The sequence below is a fragment of the Aotus nancymaae genome, unplaced genomic scaffold, assembly GCF_030222135.1.
Source record: "Aotus nancymaae isolate 86718 unplaced genomic scaffold, 86718_ANA_hifiasm-v0.15.2.pri h1tg000033l, whole genome shotgun sequence".
Lineage (NCBI taxonomy): Eukaryota > Metazoa > Chordata > Mammalia > Primates > Aotidae > Aotus > Aotus nancymaae.
In genome coordinates this window covers 43758292-43775643 of record NW_026988447.1, presented here as the reverse complement: position 1 = coordinate 43775643, position 17352 = coordinate 43758292, and the positions used below count along the sequence as shown (strand labels likewise).

Below are 17352 nucleotides of genomic sequence, written 5' to 3'. Positions count from 1 at the left end.
TTGTTTGCATTTACTATTCCCAAATTCTCACTGTGCTTAATCCATTGAATACTTCTCAGTCTTACATTACCTGTCAGTTTTGGTACCATTTGATGCTGAAAGTCTTCTTGAAGATCCCACTTGAGATCCTGTCTTCACTTGGTTTCTGCCTCCTGGTTTCCTATTTCTGACCACTCTTCTGGGGTTTCGTTAAATTTGTAGGTATTTGGGTGGAGTAGAAATGATATTTTACCTATATTGAGTTTTCCCGTCTATAAACATGTGTAGCTCCCATTTTAAGTCTTTTAAAAATGACTTTCCATAAAGTTTTACAATTTTCTCCATAAAAATCCTTGGTACCTTTTGTTGTCATATCTGATATCTTTTTTTTTTATGATTAACGGTTCTGATAATTAGTTGTGGGTTTAAAGAAACTGAGCTTTTATATATTCTTATATCAAGCAACTTGATGATTTTCAATAGTTCATCTATATGTATGTTCTCCTAACTTTAAAAAAAACTTTTTATCTTGAAACAATTTTAGATCTACAGAAGATTTACAAAGACTTTACAGAGTTCCTCTATACCCTTCATCTAGGTTTCACTAAGATTGACTTTTTTTTTTTTTAAGAGAAGGTCTTTGCTCTGTTGCCCAAGCTGCAGTATAGTGGCATAATCATGGCACACTGTAACCTCTACCTCCCAGGCTCCAGAGATTCTTGTGCCTCAGGCTTCCAATAGTTGGGATTTCAGGCATGTGGCACCATGCCTGGCTCATTTTTTGTACTTTTTGTAGAGTCAGGGTCTCACTACATTGGCCAGGCTGGTCTTGAACTTCTGGCCTCAAGCAATCCACCCACCTTGGCCTCCCAAAGTGCTAGGAAGTAAGCCACCACACCCAGCCTTACTTCTTACATAACTGTGGCACCTTTGTCAAAACTAAGAAATTTATACTGGTTACAGTGCTTGTTCTAAAGTATAGATTTCTTTGGATTTCACCACTTTTTCCACTAATGTCCTTTTTCTGTTTTGAGATCCAATTCAGAATATCATGGTGCCTTCAGTCTTTTGATTTTTAATGTAGAAAGTGGTACTATCTGTAGTTAATAACTGTTGGATCCCTTAGTTTTCAAGTATTGTGTGTGTGTAAATATTAGGTGTGCATATATGTATCTTCCTGCGCTAGCTAGTACTGACCACTCCATCTGGGATCTACGTGCTCTACATCCTATACTTCTGTAAATGTTGGTGCTTCTTTGGATTATGTCCTTTGCCCTTTAGTCTACTCTGGCTACACACTTTTGGGACAATTCCAACCAATTTACATCTCCTAATAGCGATTAGGTGCAGACTGCACTCCCAAGGCAGCCACTGTTTGGTCTGATTATTACCTCTTTATTTCTAACAGATTCCTTTCTTGAACTCTGGATTCATATAGCTGACTGTTTTTTGGACATCTCTGTCTGGATTTTCCACAGGCATTGCAGTTTCACTATGTCTGAGAGGAACATATATCATTGACTTCCCTTGCCAACTTTCCCCTCCTACTGTGTTTCTCATCCCAATAATCTCCCAGTTATCCAAGACAGAGAAAAACCTGGGACCTATTTCTGAACTCTTCCCTTTATTCTTTTCTCCCTTCCTCTTCCCTCCTTCCATTTTGCCCTCTTACCTCCCTCCCTTTCTTCTCCTCACAGCCACTCCTGTGATTGAATCCTGCTTCCTTTATGTCTCCCGTATTTTTTACCTTCTTTCCACTCCCACAGTTGGTGCTTCCTTGGATTCTGTCCCCACTGTTTCATTAAAAGCTCTCATTCTTTCATGCTATTTCACGCTACCAAACTCCTTAACGTAGTACTCAGAGCCTCTGGTCTCTCTAGCCTCATTTAGTCCCCTGTACCCTCTCCCACAACACACATATACATGCCCATGCACTCCATGCTACCTGACTTCTGGAAGTTCCTTAGATGTGCTAGGCTTTCTCTCCCTTTCTCCTTTGGAAGTTATATAAGATGCTTTTTTTTTTGGTTCTCATTCTCTTTCCCTGACTAACGCTTGCTAATTCTTTCAGTCTCCATTCATTTGTCACTGCTTCCAGGAAATATCTCCTCTATTCAGGCTGGGTTAGGTGTACCCTCTGAGTGCTCTCAAAGTGGCCTGTGTATATTTCTCTCATGGCACTTACAGTATTGAGCTTTGGTTATCCGTGTACCAGTCCTCATCCCCTCAACCATGCTATATGTTCTTTAAAGCTAAAGAAGACCAATGTTGTATTTTCCTTTGGGCTTCCTATTGCTTAGCACAGTACCTGGCACACAGCTGTTACCCATAAATGTTAATTGAATGAATGAGTAAATGTGTTCACCATTTGTGGAAGCACTGACTTGTCTGTTTCCAGAAACCGTATTCTTTGACCAGGGACAAATCTCTCTAAATATCAGATTCCTTATTTCCAAATAGGGAGAGTGTACTGGATAATCCTTTACACTGCTGATAAATTAGTATTGTATAATTCTAAGATTTATCATCCTGGGGCATATACAAAAGAAAGTGACGTGGATTGTGGAAGAAGATTCCAAAATAGGAGTTGCAAAATATTTTAAGCAATGGTAGTAATGTTGAAATAATAATTTGGCTTTTTGGTTATACTGTTTAACTAATATGTTGAGTGCCGATGATCTGAGCACTTTGAACATTTGAGTGATTTACTTATGGTGTTTCTATTCCTTTGCTGACATATCTAAATCATTTTAGAAAGATTGTGTCAATTCCCCTTTGCTGAGTATTTTGTTATTTTTTCTTTTCTTTCTTTCTTTCTTTCTTTTTTTTTTTTTTTTTGAGATGGAGTCTCACTCTGTTACCAGGCTGGAATGCAGTGGCACAATCTCGGCTTACTGCAACCTCTGCCTCTCGGGTTCAAGCGATTCTCCTGCTTCAGCCTCCCAAGTAGCTGGGACTACAAGTGCACGCCACCATGCCCAGCTAATTTTTGTATTTTTAGTAGAGACGGGGTTTCACTGTGTTGGCCAGGATGGTCTGCTGAAGATTTTCAAGTCAAAGTTGGACAGTTGTTTGCCATGGATACTGTAGATGTGATTTAAGATGTAATTGTATAATGATAAGGGTAACTGACCACTAAGATTTTGCTTAATGATGAGATTCTTCAATTTTGTCGTTTACAGCTTTTGTTTTTATATTGCAACATTTTAAAAAATTGAATTTAAAGTGTGGATAACATACTATTTATTTGTCTAAGTTCAGGTCTTACTAGATTTAATATCAACATTAGAAAACTACCAGAAGTATTATTATTATCACGGAGAAGATATCAAGCTTACTTTTCATCAGTTTTTGATAACTATGGCGGAAAACTTTCAAGTGTATAACCAAAAAAGTTGAAGTATTAAAGTAGGGATTTTATAAAATGTGAAAACCAGGGCTTTAACATTTATATAAGTATATAAAGTTAGTATTTTATCATATCCAGAAACTAGAGAGAAGATGACAGCTCCCCTCCTTAGGCCCAGAAGGGACTGGATCATTTTTATGCTTCAGAAGAGTTGATCAAGTCATCCTCCATTTTTCAGAACAAATTTTTGCTAGCTTTTCTGTTATATTATTTCATTTCCTGGAAAGTGTGAAAAATTTGACTCTGTACTTTTTATGTGGAAATTTAATATAATTCCTATCATTTCTTATCTTGAAGTACTTAATATTTGAAACCATTCCTTTAAGAAGACCATCCCCTAACCCTAGACAATGAAATATGTCTTTAGCTTATGCCTTTGCTGTGTCGTAAGGTTCAGTGGTGTTACTTATTAAGAGTCTTCTAAATCTCAAGAGTATTTTTTTTTTTTTTTTGGAGATGGAGTCTTGCTCTGTTGCCCAGGCTGGAGTTCAATGGTATGGTCTTGGCTCACTGCAACCTCCGCCTCCAAGGTTTAAACGAGTCTCCTGCCTCAGCCTCCCAAGTAGCTGGGATTATAGGTGTCCACCAGCAGGCCCAGCTAATTTTTTGTATTTTTATTAGAGATGGGGTCTCACCATGTTGGCCAGGCTGGTCTCAAACTCCTGACATCATGATCCTCCTGCCTCAACCTCCGAAAGTGCTGGGATTACAGGCATGAGCCACCGTGTCCGGCCAAGAATGATTGTTTTATTGTATCTTTCTTCCCCATGAAGTCCAGCATGGAACAGTAACAACAAAAAAACTAACTTCAGTGTAACCAGATTTAACTTCACTGGACTGGACTGTATTCTTGAATACTGGCAGAGACTTCACATTGTATGGAATCAGCAAAGCATCTCAAGGGCTTTATCTGGAATATTAACAGTTTTTAAACCTTCTTATACATTGTTCCCTAAATTAACTCTAATTACCTAGTGAACTGCCTTTGGGTACCTTTTGTTCTTTTATAACAAAAAGAACTTTTTATTAGGGAAAGTTTCAAATATATACAAAAACAGACCAGGATAATGAACCCCATGCACCCAACCCCCGACTTCAGCAATTATCACCACATGACACGTCTCATTTCATCTATACCCCCTCTAACTCTTTTTACCTCTCCCCTCCTCTGGATTGTTTTGAAGTATATCCTATATATCATGTCATTTCATCAGATCATTTAAAAAATGATTTATTTACAAACTATATAAGGCTGGGTGCAAGTGGCTCACACCTGTAATCTCAGCACTTTGGGAGGCCAAGGTAGGAGGATCCCTTGAGCCCAGAGTTTAAGACTAGCCTAAGCAACACAGCAAGATACTGTCTCAAAAAGAAGCACACACACACACACACACACATACACACAACACACACATACACAACAAATTCTTATATAAGTGATTGTGTGTGTTAGTATATATTAGATAATAAATGATTAATATGTATCTTTGAAAGATAAGGACTTTAAAAAATAATCACAGTTCTGTTCTCATGCCTAAAAATTTTAAGGTTCCCTTAAGGTATAAATATCCAATTAGTGTTAAAATTTTCCTGATGGTTTCATATTTTCTTTACAGTTGGTTTATTCTTTTTTTTTTTTTTTTGAGACGGAGTTTCGCTCTTGATACCCAGGCTGGAGTGCAATGGCGCGATCTCGGCTCACCGCAACCTCCGCCTCCTGGGTTCAGGCAATTCTCCTGCCTCAGCCTCCTGAGTAGCTGGGATTACAGGCACGCGCCACCATGCCCAGCTAATTTTTTGTATTAGTAGAGACAGGGTTTCACCATGTTGACCAGGATGGTCTCGATCTCTTGACCTCGTGATCCACCCGCCTCGGCCTCCCAAAGTGCTGGGATTACAGGCTTGAGCCACCGCGCCCGGCCCTACAGTTGGTTTATTCTAATCAGAAGTTGAACAAGGTTCACATATTCCTTTTGGATGATATGTCTCCAGACTCCCTTTTTAATTGAAAAATTCTCTCTCCCTCCTTGAACTCATGAATGTACTTATTTCCAGTCATGTTTAATATGGCACACAGTTGGTATTTTATTCTAGATTGTTTTAAAGTTTTAACAATGCTAACATTGCTATATGCTTATTATAAAAGTAACAGGCACAACAGAAAAAAATTTAAATATCAAAAAGTATGTGGAAATAAATACCATTTTTATCTCATTATCCCCAAATAATTGGTAACTCTTTGGGATTCTTTTTTACTAATCTGTACATATTCAAATGTAAAATTTTTACATGCTAAATATTCCCTGTGCTATTACTTTGGGTTTAATTTGCTTTTGGTTTTCTAGGTCATAAAGTAGAAGCTTAGATTTTTATGTTTTTTTGTTTTTCTAATACAAATACTTAAAGCTGTAACCTTCCTTTTAAACATGCTGAATTTTTATTATACAACTAGAAATATTTTCTAATTTCCTTTATGATTTATTTTCTCTGTTTTTTGTTTGTTTGTTTTGTTGCTGTTGTTCAGACAAAGTCGTGCTCTGTTGTCCAGGCTGGAGTGCATTAGTGCCATCCTGGCTCATTGCAACCTCCGCCTCCCAGGCTCAAGCAATTCTCGTGCCTCAGCCACCCAAGTAGCTAGGATTATAGGTGCACAACACCACGCCTGGCTAATTTTTTGTATTTTTTGTGGAGGGGTTTTTTTCCATGTTGGCCAGGCTTATCTTGAACTCCTGACCTCAAGCAATCTGCTAGTCTCCCAAAGTACTGAGATAACAGGCATGAGCCACCATGCCTGCCCTTCTCTGTGTTTTATTTGGAAATGTATTGCTTAATTTCCAAATATTTGGGGATTTTCCAGATAGCATATCGTTAACAGATTTCTACTTTAATAGGTCGTATGATTTTTAGTCAATTCAAATGTAATCAGGCTTGTTTAATATACCCAATAATGGGTATATACCCAAAGGAATTGCTGGGTCAAATGGTATTTCTGGTTCTAAATTCTTGTAGAATTGCCATACTGTCTTCTGCAATGGTTTAACTGATTTACATTCCCACCAACAGTGTTAAAGCGTTTCTATTTCTCCATAGCCTTGCCAGCATCTACTGTTTCCTTACTTTTTAATAATTGCAATTCTGACTGGTGTGAGATGGTATCTCATTGTGGTTTTGATTTGCATTTCTCTGATGATCAGTGATGTTGAGCTTTTTTTCCATATATTTGTTGGCCATGCAAATGTCTTCTTCTTTTTCTTGTTTTTGAGACAAGAGTCTTGTTCTGTCACCCAGGCTGAAGTGCAATGGCATGGTCTCAGCTCACTGCAACCTCTGTCTCCCTGGTTCAAGTGATTCTCTTGCCTCAGGCCTCCAGAGTAGCTAGGACTACAGGCGTGTGCCACCACACCTGGCTAATTTTTGTATTTTTAGGAGAGATGGGGTTTCACTATGTTGGCCAGGCTTGTCTTGAACTCCTGACCTCGTGATTCACCTGCTTCAGCCTCCCAAAGTACTGGGATTGCAAACGTGAGCCACAGTGCCTGGTCTATAAATGCCTTCTTTTGAGACGTGTCTGTTCATATCCTTTGCCCACTTTTTGATGGGCTTGTTTGGTTTTTCTTGTAAATATGTTTAAGTTCCTTGTAAATTCTAGATATTAGACCTTTGTTAGATGGGAAGATTGCAAAAATTTTCTTCCATTCTGTAGGCTGCCTGTTCACACTGATGATAGTTTCTTTTGCTGTGCAGAAGCTCTTTAGTTTAATTAGATCCCATTTGTCAATTTTGGCTTTTGTTACAATTGCTTTTGGTGTTTTAGTCATGAAGTCTTTGCCCATGCCCATGTCCTGAATGGTATTGCCTAGGTTTTCTTCTAGGGTTTTTATGGTTTTGTATTTTACATTTAAGTCTTTAATCTATCTTGATTTAATTTTTTTAAAAGGTGTAAGGAAGGGGTTCAGTTTAAGTTTCTGTATATGGCTAGCCAGTTTCCCCAGCACCATTTACTGAATATGAGATCCTTTCCCCATTGCTTGTTTTTAGCAGATTTGCCAAAGATCAGATAGTTGTGGATGTGTGGCGTTATTTCTGAGGCCTCTGTTCTGTTCTATTGGTCTGTATATGTGTTTTGGTACCAGACCATGCTGTTTTGGTTACTGTAGCCTTGTAGAATAGTTTGAAGTCAGATAGTGTGATGCCTCCAGCTTTGTTCTTTTTGCCTAGTATTGTCTTGGCTGTACAGGGTCTTCTTTCATTCCATATGAAATTTAAAATAGTTTTTTCTAATTCTGTAAGGAATATCAATGGTAGTTTGATGGGAATAGCATTGAATCTATAAATTACTTTGGGCAGTATGGTCATTTTCATGATATTGATTCTTCCCATCCTTGAGGATGGAATATTTTTCTATTTGTTTGCATCCTGTCTTATTTCCTTGGGCAGTGGTTTATAGTTCTCCTTAAAGAGGTACTTCGCATCCCTTGTTAGCTGTATTCGTAGGTATTTTATTTTCTTTGTGAAGATTGCGAATGGGAGTTTATTCGTGACTTGACTCTCTGCTTGTCTATTGTTGGTGTAAAGGAATGCTTGTGATTTTTGCACATTGATTTTATATCCTTAGATTTTGCTGAAGTTGCTTGTTAGTTGAAGGAGTTTTTGGGCTGGGATGATGGGGTTTTCTAAATATACAATCATGTCATTTGTAAACAGAGACAATTTGACTTCCTCTCTTCCTATCTGAATACCCTTTATTTCTTTCTTCTGCCTGGTTGCTCTGGCCAGAACTTCCAATACTGTGTTGAATAGGAGTGGTGAGAGAGGGCATCCTAGTCTTGTGCCAGTTTTTAAAGGGAATGCTTCCAGCTTTTGCTTGTTCAATATGGTATTGGCTGTGGGTTTGTCATAAATAGCTCTTATTATTTTGAGATATGTTCCGTTAGTACTTAGTTTATTGAGAGTTTTTAGCATGAAGGGATCTTGAATTTTATCAAAGGGCTTTTCTGCATCTGTTGAGATAATCATGTGGTTTTTGTCTTTGATTCTGTTTATGTAATGGATTACGTTTATTGATTTGCATATGTTGAATCAGCCTTGCATCCCAGGGATGAAGCTGACTTGATCATGGTAGATACGTTTTTGAATGTGCTGCTGGATTCCGTTTGCCAGTATTTTATTGAAGATTTTTGAATGGATGTTCATCAGGGATATTGGCCTGAAGTTTTCTGTTTTTGTTCTGTCTCTTCTTGGTTTTGGTATCAGGATGATGCTGGCCTCATAAAATGAGTTAGGGAGGAGTCCCTCCTTTTCAGTTGTTTGGAATAGTTTCAGAAGGAATGGTACCAGCTCCTCTTTGTATTTCTGGTAGAATTCAGCTACGAATCCGTCTGGTCCTGGGCTTTTTTTGATTGGTAGGCTATTAATTACTGCCTCAATTTCAGAGCTTGTTATTGGTCTATTTAGGGATTCGACTTCTTCTTGGTTTAGTTTTGGGGGATGTTGTGTCCAGGAATTTATGAATTTCTTCTAGATTTTCTAGTTTATTTGTGTAGAAGTGATTATAGTATTCTCTGATGGTAGTTTGTATTTCTGTGGCATCAGTGGTGATCTCCCCTTTATCATTTTTTGTTGTGTCTATTTGATTCTTCCCTCTTTTGTTTTTTATTAGTCTAGCTAGTTCTATGTATTTTGTTAATTTTTTTCAAAAAACCAGCTCCTGGATTCATTGATTTTTTTTTTTTTTTTTTTTTGGTGGGTTTTTCATGTCTCTGTCTCCTTCAGTTCTTCTTCTCTGATCTTAGTATTTCTTGTTTTCTGTTAGCTTTTGGATTAATTTGTTCTTCCCTAACTAGCTTTTTTTTTTTTTTTTTTTTTTTTTTTTGGAGACGGAGTCTCATTCCATCTGCCCAGGCTGGAGTGCAGTGTGGTGTGATCTTAGCTTACTGCAACCTCTGCCTCCCAGATTCAAGTGTTTCTTCTACCTCAGCCTCCTGAGTAGATGGGATTACAGGCACACACCATCATGCCTGGATAATTCTTGGATTTTTAGTAGAGACAGGGTTTTACCATACTGACCAGGCTGGTCTCAGACTCCTGAACTCATGATCCGCCTGCCTTGGCCTCCCAAAATGCTGGGATTACAGGCATAAGCCATTGCATCTGGCCTCTAGCTCTTTTAATCTTGATGTTAGGGTGTTGATTTGAGATCTTTCAAGCTTTTTGATGTGGACATTTGGTGCTATAAATTTCCCTCTTAAAACTGCTTTAGCTGTGTCCCAGAGATTCTGGTACATTGTCTCTTTGTTCTTGTTGGTTTCAAAGAACTTCTTCATTTCTGCCATAATTTCGTTATTTAACCAGGAGTCCTTCAGGAGCAGATTGTTCAATTTATATGTAATTGTGTGGGTTTTTTTTTGAGTGAGTTTCTTAATCCCGTGCTCTAATTTGATTGCACTGCGTTTTGAGAGACTATTTGTTATGATTTCAGTTCTTTTGCATTTTCTGAGGAGTGTTTTACTTCCAAATATGTGGTCAATTTTAGAATAAGTGCCATGTGGCACTGAGGAGAATGCATATTCTGTTGATTTAGGGTAGAGTCTGTAGACATCTACTAGGTCCACTTGATCCAGAGCTGAGTTCAAATCCTGAATATCCTTGTTAATTTTCTGTCTTGTTGATCTGTCTGATACTGACAGTGGGGTGTTAAAGTGGGGTGTTAAAGTCTTCCACTATTATTTCATGGGAGGCTAAGTCTCTTTGTAGGTCTCTAAGAGGCACACCCTCTCCACCAAGAGACAATGTGCTTCATTAAATAGGTCCTATTACCTGTGGCACCCAACTCGGTGAGACCCTTCAATAGGGGTGTCAGACCCCCTATATAGGAATGATCCTACTGGCATCAGGTTGGTGCTCCTTGAGGTCAGAGGACACAGAAGAAGGAGGCACCCATCTTTGCTGTTCTCCAGCCTCCTTGAGTGACATCTCCAGGCGCTGGAGCAAATCAGATCAGTAGGGCCTGAAGTTAACTCCCAGCAAACTGCAGCAGCCCTACAGAAGAGGGACCTGACCATTGAAGGAAAAACAAACAAGCAAAAAGCTGTAATAACAGCATCAACAGCAACAAAAAAGCCCCCATAAAAACCCCATCTAAGGGTCAGCAGCCTCAAAGAGCAAAACTAGACAAACTCACAAAGATGAGAAAGAATCATTGAAAAAATGCTGAAAACCCAAAATCCCAGAGTGCCTCTTCTCCAAATGATTGCAGCATCTCTCCATCAAGGGTGTAGAACTGTACGGAGGAGCAGATGGATGAATTGACAGAGGTATGCTTCAGAAGATGGGCAATAAAAAACTACACTGAACTAAAAGGAGCATGTTCTAACCCAATGCAAAGAAGCTAAGAACCTTGATAAAAGGTTAAATAAAGGTTGCTAACTAGAATAACCAGTTTAGAGAGGAACATAAACAACCTGTTGGAGCTGGAAAACACAGCAGGAGAACTTTGTAAAGCATACACAAGTATCAACAGCCAAATCGACCATGCAGAAGAAAGGTTATCAGAATTTGAAGACCACCTTGCTGAAAAAAGGCATGCAGACAAGACTGGAGAAAAAAGAATATAAAGGAATGAACAAAGCCTCCAAGAAATATTGGACTTTATAAAAAGACCAAACCTATGATTGATTGGAGTACCAGATTGGGGAGAATGGAAACAAGCTGGAAAACCCACTTCAGGATGTTACCCAGGAGAAATTCCCCAACCTAGCAAGACAGGCCAACATGCAAATTCAGGAAATACAGAGGATACCACTAAGATACTCTACAAGAAGATCAACCCCAAGATTCATAATCGTCAGATTCTCCAAGGTTGAAATGAAGGAAAAGCTGTTAAGGGCAGCTAGAAAGGCCAGGTCACCTACAAAGGGAAGCCCATCGGACTAACAGCAGACCTCTCAGGAGAAACTCTACAAGCCAGAAGAGATTGGGGGCCAATACTCAACATTCTTGAAGAAAAAACTTTTCAACCCAGAATTTCATATCCAGCCAAACTAAGCTTTATAAGCGAAGGAGAAATAAAATCCTTTCCAGACAGGCAAATGCTAAGGGATTTTGTCACCACCAAGCCTGCCTTATAAGAGCTCCTGAAAGCAGCACTAAATATGGAAAGGAAAAGCCAGCTGGCACCAATCACTGTAAAAACACACCAAAATATAAAGACCAATGACACTATGAAGAAACTGCATCAACCAGTATGCAAAATAACCAAATAGCTTCATAATGACAGAATCAAATTCACACATTTTGCTGTTTTTCTAATTATCCTATCTGTGCTTTACCTTCTGTTTTTTCCTTTTCTGCCTTCTTGGGCTAATTGAGTAGTTTTGAAATATTCCATTTGCCTTTATAATTCAGCTGCCAAATGTTTGGGTTGGTGGGGAATTAACCTTGCTCTTGAACTCTACTCCTGGCTTTCCACGTCTTGGAAGATCTCTTTTTATCCTGCTGGTCCTTAGCTTTGCATTTGGTGAAGGCTCACTGCTTCTCAGAAGGATCACTTTCAGTGCTTTGTCCTGCTCCCAGCCTTCAGTGGACTGCTGCCTTGCATTCTGCAAAGGCCCAGGGTACTTTAGGAGGATCTCTCAGCCCTTCTGTTCTGTTTCTAGCCTTTGGTGTGTGGTACTTGTGCACTGGGTGGAAGCTCCATAGGAAAGAACTGGCAGGTGAATATGGAGTTTACTCTTTGATCAGGGCTCTTCAGAATTCTAATTCCTCACATTAGCAACTAATAAAAGTTTCTTAAAAATTCAGCTGTTTCTTAAAAATTTTCTTAAAAATTCAACTTCATAGTTCCATTTTTTGGCAAGTTTATTCCTCCTTCTATCAGAGATGAAGCAGCTATGCATCTCTTTTTTGTGAAGAGATCATCTGTATTTTGAATTTAATTTATTTAGGTTTTTCTATGCATCTCAGCTCAGATAGTTTTTATAGAAAATCTATGATTTTGTGACTTCCGCAACTTCTTGTTGTAGGGTTTGGTTATTTTTAAAGCTTCTGTTTTAAATATATATCAATGGAAACGCTTTGCAAAAATCTACATTTAATTCTTATTTGCTTAGTGGTATAATGAATGACAGACTCTGAATGTGGAATAGTTGAGGTCCACAAAAGGTTAATGAGTAAATGAATGATATTTACTTTGGTTATTGAGTCACTGGTACTGATCTGGCCATACATGAATATTCATAATCACCCTTATGAGCAGTAATACACATGTATAAGATGATGGGCTAGAGCTGGGCTAGAGTTTATTGGTAAGGGACAGAAAGAAAGTATAGTGATTGATTATGCAGCCTTGCCTCATGGACCTTAGTACAACCTTATGAGTTAAAATGAGATGCAAATGTATTCTTCATTAAAATGGCTTATCTAAATTACTTTAGAGCTATATACAATGATTTGCTCATACTCAAGATAATTTTGGTTATGTTTATTAAAAACAAAGCTTATTTTCTGCATTTTCCAATAATGTTGTGAAAAAGACTAGGTACTTTTCTTTGTTTGGGTTTCTTGTCTTCATTACATTCCTTTTACTTTGTATTATCTTTTAAGATTTTGTGGAAAAATTTCACCTCAGTAACTGCAGACTTAACTGATGCAATGCTTTCTGGAATCCAGGGGTGACTGACATGCAGAGGATACTCAGACGTGAAATGCTCGACAAAATTCTAAGATTGTCTGTTTTTTAATTGTAAATTCTTAAACATTCATAAAAGTAGTGAGATTAGAATAATGGAATCCTGTGCTTCTAATAACTATTAACACAAGTCAATCTTATTTATCCTATCCACTTTATTAAAAATTTATTTATTTATTGACAGATTATTTTAAAGCTAATCCCAGATGTTATGTTTCATTTTGCTTGTCTGTTGCTATCTTGATAGTAAAAATTTTAAAACATAATTACTGTGACACAATGATATCTAATGAAGTTAATAATTATTTCAGAAACTTTCAAAAGTTGATTTTTCATGCTGTTTTTCTAGCTACCTAGAAACTTACCTGGGAAATTATATTTATTATATATTTCCAATGTTATTCAAATGATAATATGCTGCTTTCTAAAACTGTATTTTTTTCTGTTGCTCTCAAGAATATCCCAAACATATCCATAGGATATAGGATGACCTATGAAAATAGGTTGGACAAACATTTATCTTGCTTATCTTACGATAAGCAGAGTTCTGAGAAGTTTGGTAATAAGGAGTTAACTTGGCTGAACTAAGATTGTCCTAAATTATTTGATCCCAGAACCTGTTTTTTATGTAACATCTGTTAGCCAAAATACATTTGGAGGAATGTTGTTCTAGGTAGGAGAATGCTGCCTCTGAATAGCAAAATAATCTTTATTTTTATTTCAGTTAATTAGGTAATTATCTGTCCATATTATATTATCATAATCAAGTAATATCTTTGTTTTGTTTTTCTATAATCTGCTTAATATTGATAATGTAGTAGACAAGTCATCTTTGTCGGGATCTTATTTTATGAAAATCTTTCCTCACACTTATTTTATGAAAATCATTTGTTGTATAAGCAAATTAAGTATAAGCATTTTGTGTTTCCACTAGATAAATATTTGCACACACAAAACAAGACATCAAAATCCCATATAGAAAGCTAAATGCATCTATATTTCATTGAAGAGGAAGCTAGAAATAAGATGTATAGGAGTCAAGGAAATACAGCTCAATTATAACAGTGAACAATTAGATTGTGTTTTATTTGTGAAGTATTGGCAAATAACTTTTAAAGAGTTTAAACATAGGCAGTAGCATGGGAATTCTCACATGGTCTACACTTTTATGTACCCTTAAAGTATGTTCACTTAAAAAAAAAAGGTAAACAGTTAACAGGGCCAATTGAAAGCTAATTGCCCAACCAAGGAAACAATTCTCCATCTGTCCCCCTTCTCTGTTCACCCTGTGACGTAGGAGTGACAAGGGACTGACAAGGCACTGGTGCCCTAGTAGTTCTGCATCTCATCCTCTCTCGTACAGTTTAGTTGACATCTGTTCCCTGTTGCCTGTACTCCCAACCTCACCAATCCTGCCAAGTGGATTAGTTGTTGCTCAGGCGTGTTTTGTCTTTATATTGCATAAATGTTATTGAGAAGCCTTTTTCTTTGTGATGCTACAAAGATAATTTTTTCCTATTACAGTCAAACTACAACTTCAAGCAGAAGAGAGAGGAGTTGTGTCTATCAAAGGAGTGTGTGCTAACCGTTACCTTGCCATGAAGGAAGATGGAAGATTACTGGCTTCTGTAAGCATACTTTCTGTTTTCACAGGTTTTTTGTTAGCTTTTATTGCTGTTAATTTACAAGTATTGGTGTTTATCAAATCTTTATAAAGTATTTTATATGTATCATCTTCATAGTCACACTGTAAAATGGTGAGTATTTTCTTTATTTCACAGATGCAAGAACTGATGTTCTAAGGAGTAAGTAAAGTAAGAAAACACAGCTCATATAAAGTAGAGACTGGATTGGGCTGGGGGCAGTCATGAACTCGAAATCACTGCTTTTACTCTGCAAAACTGTTAAACTATAATTTTAAAAAGTTTCCCTTCTATTATGTAATTGAAGATCAGTGGGAATAGATTTATAAAATTTTGGTTATCAGTTTTTAAATTTCTTCTTTAGAATGTGCCATACAAAACACTTGCAGTGTAGAACACTAGTTGAGAATGTAGACTTTTCACCTGGTACAGATGCTGACTCTGCCACTTATGAGATGTGTGTTCTTAGGCAAATTATTCTGAGTTAGTTCCCTTACCTGTAAAATGGAAACAATAAGGATCCTATCTCATTGGGATTTTATGATAATTTAGATACAACACAACAAGCATCCAGATCAGCATCTGATTATGTAATAGATCCTGAAAATCGTTATTTCCTCCTCATGTTACTTCTCATATAGAGAAGGACTTTTTTTTTTTTTATGAGATGGAGTCTTGCTCCATCGCGCAGGCTGCAGTGCAGTGGCGCTATCTTGGGTCACTGCATCCTCTGTCTCCTGGGTTCAAGCAATTCTGCCTCAGCCTCCCAAGTAGTTGGGATTACAGGAGTGCACCACCACACCTGGATTTTTTTTTTTTTGTATTTTTTAGTAGAGACAGGGTTTTGCCATGTTGGCCGGGCTGGTCTTGAACTCCTGACCTCAGGGGATCCACCGGCCTCCCAAAGGGCTGGGATTACAGGCGTGAGCCACGGTGCCTGGCTGTGGAGAGGGACTTTTCTTTTTTACATTTCATCACAGCTTGTCAGAGATACTAGTCCTGTCTAGTATTCTGTCCACTATTACAGGCTCACTGTCAACTTTACCATTATTATTAAAGATGGGATTGCATATCTGTTGAGCATACAGTGTATGAAGAATGGTGCAGGAAAATAAAGAAATACAAAAGACAGATCTTATTCCTATCTCCTTGAGGGAGTAAATAGGACATGTATGTAAATGTGTGTGTGTGTGTGTGTGTGTGTGTGTGTGTGTCACAGTTCTTATAGCAATGCCACTGGCCCATTATAGCCTTTCTATATAACCTCCCCACAGAAAGGATCTAAGAGTACTAAGAAATTGTGGTATTTTGAGCTATACAAATAGTTTTTGTAATTTCTTCTGAATGAAGATGTTTGGATTTCTAAAAGCACCAAAACAAGACTTACAAAGAAAAGGATATTTCAACCATCCCAATTTCAGACTGACTATATGACGAAGATATACTCATGTTGATATTAACAATTTATGTGATTTTTGCGGGATAAATCACAAGTTTGAGTGTAGTGGCTCTCAATTTTGGGGGGAGGTAGTTGAATAAATTTTAGAATAATCTTTAAGAATATCCAGTACTTATTGAGTGTAAGTGTGCCAGATGCTATGGTAGGCATCAGGCTTATAAAATTGAATATCAGATGGTCTCTGCCCTTAATGAGTGACAATGCAGGGGAGACAGAAGTGTAAATAAGTATTTATAAAAAGGTATAAGGGTTTTGATATGCTACTTCTATATTTTACATACATGCATAGTAATATAGGAAAATACAAGCATTATGATAGAGGAAGCAATACAGAAAAGGAGGTGATTAAATTTGTCTAGAATTGGGGGAGATGACCTACAAGTAGGATTTTAGATGATACAAAGGAAGAAGTTCAGCAGGCAGTCATGGGGCACAACAAGTAGAGATGAAGGTGTAGATAATTGTAGGACATAGGACATGCAAAGGTGTGGATTCAAAAATCTACTTGATGCATCTCTGTAATTACAAGTAATTAATGAATGCTGGAATGTACAGTGCAATGGAGTAACAAGGTGGAAGGGAAGAGAGAGAAAACCAGGGAGGTAAATAGACTGCCTGCTGATCTCCTGAAGGGCTTTATACACCATGCTGACTATAAGCAGTGGAAAACCATGAAGAGTTCTAAGAGACCCAATTAGATTTAAATTTGAGAAAGATCATCCTGGCAGAAGTGTAGAGAATAGATTTAAAGGGGCCAAGACTGGTGGAGAGAGGTCAGTTAGAAGGCTACTGTCATAGTCCAAGCAAGTGATGTTTGGATCCTGGCAATAACAGTGGGTTATAGAGGACTGAGCAAAGTGTTAACACTTGTGATTGATTAGATTTAGGAGTAAAGATGAAGGAAAAGTCAAAGATGGCTTTTAGGTTTCTGGTTTGGATGAGAAGGTAGATGCTAATGGGGAAGGAAGAAACAGCAGGGTTTGGGAAAAGGTAGTAAGTTCAAATTTCGGCCTATTTAGTTTGAGTTGCCTGAGGGAAATTCAGGTAAAGATGTTCACTGAGTAGTTGGAATGATAAATCTGGAGTTGAGAGGTCTACATTGATAGATTTGGATATGATCAGCATATAGGTGGTAGTTAAATCAGGGGAATGTATGAGGTTTCCTAGGTAAAGAATA

General features: G+C 37.7%; 1 protein-coding gene across 2 annotated transcripts in view; it reads left to right on the top strand.

Moving 5' to 3' along the window:
* FGF2 (fibroblast growth factor 2) overlaps positions 1 to 17352 on the top strand; it is a 70247-nt gene that overhangs the window by 33917 nt on the left and 18978 nt on the right. For both annotated transcript variants that reach the window (XM_012473014.3, XM_064383907.1), the window contains exon 2: positions 14598 to 14701. In XM_012473014.3, coding sequence (XP_012328437.3) covers positions 14598 to 14701 — 104 coding nt within the window. The remainder of the gene's footprint in view (positions 1 to 14597; positions 14702 to 17352) is intronic.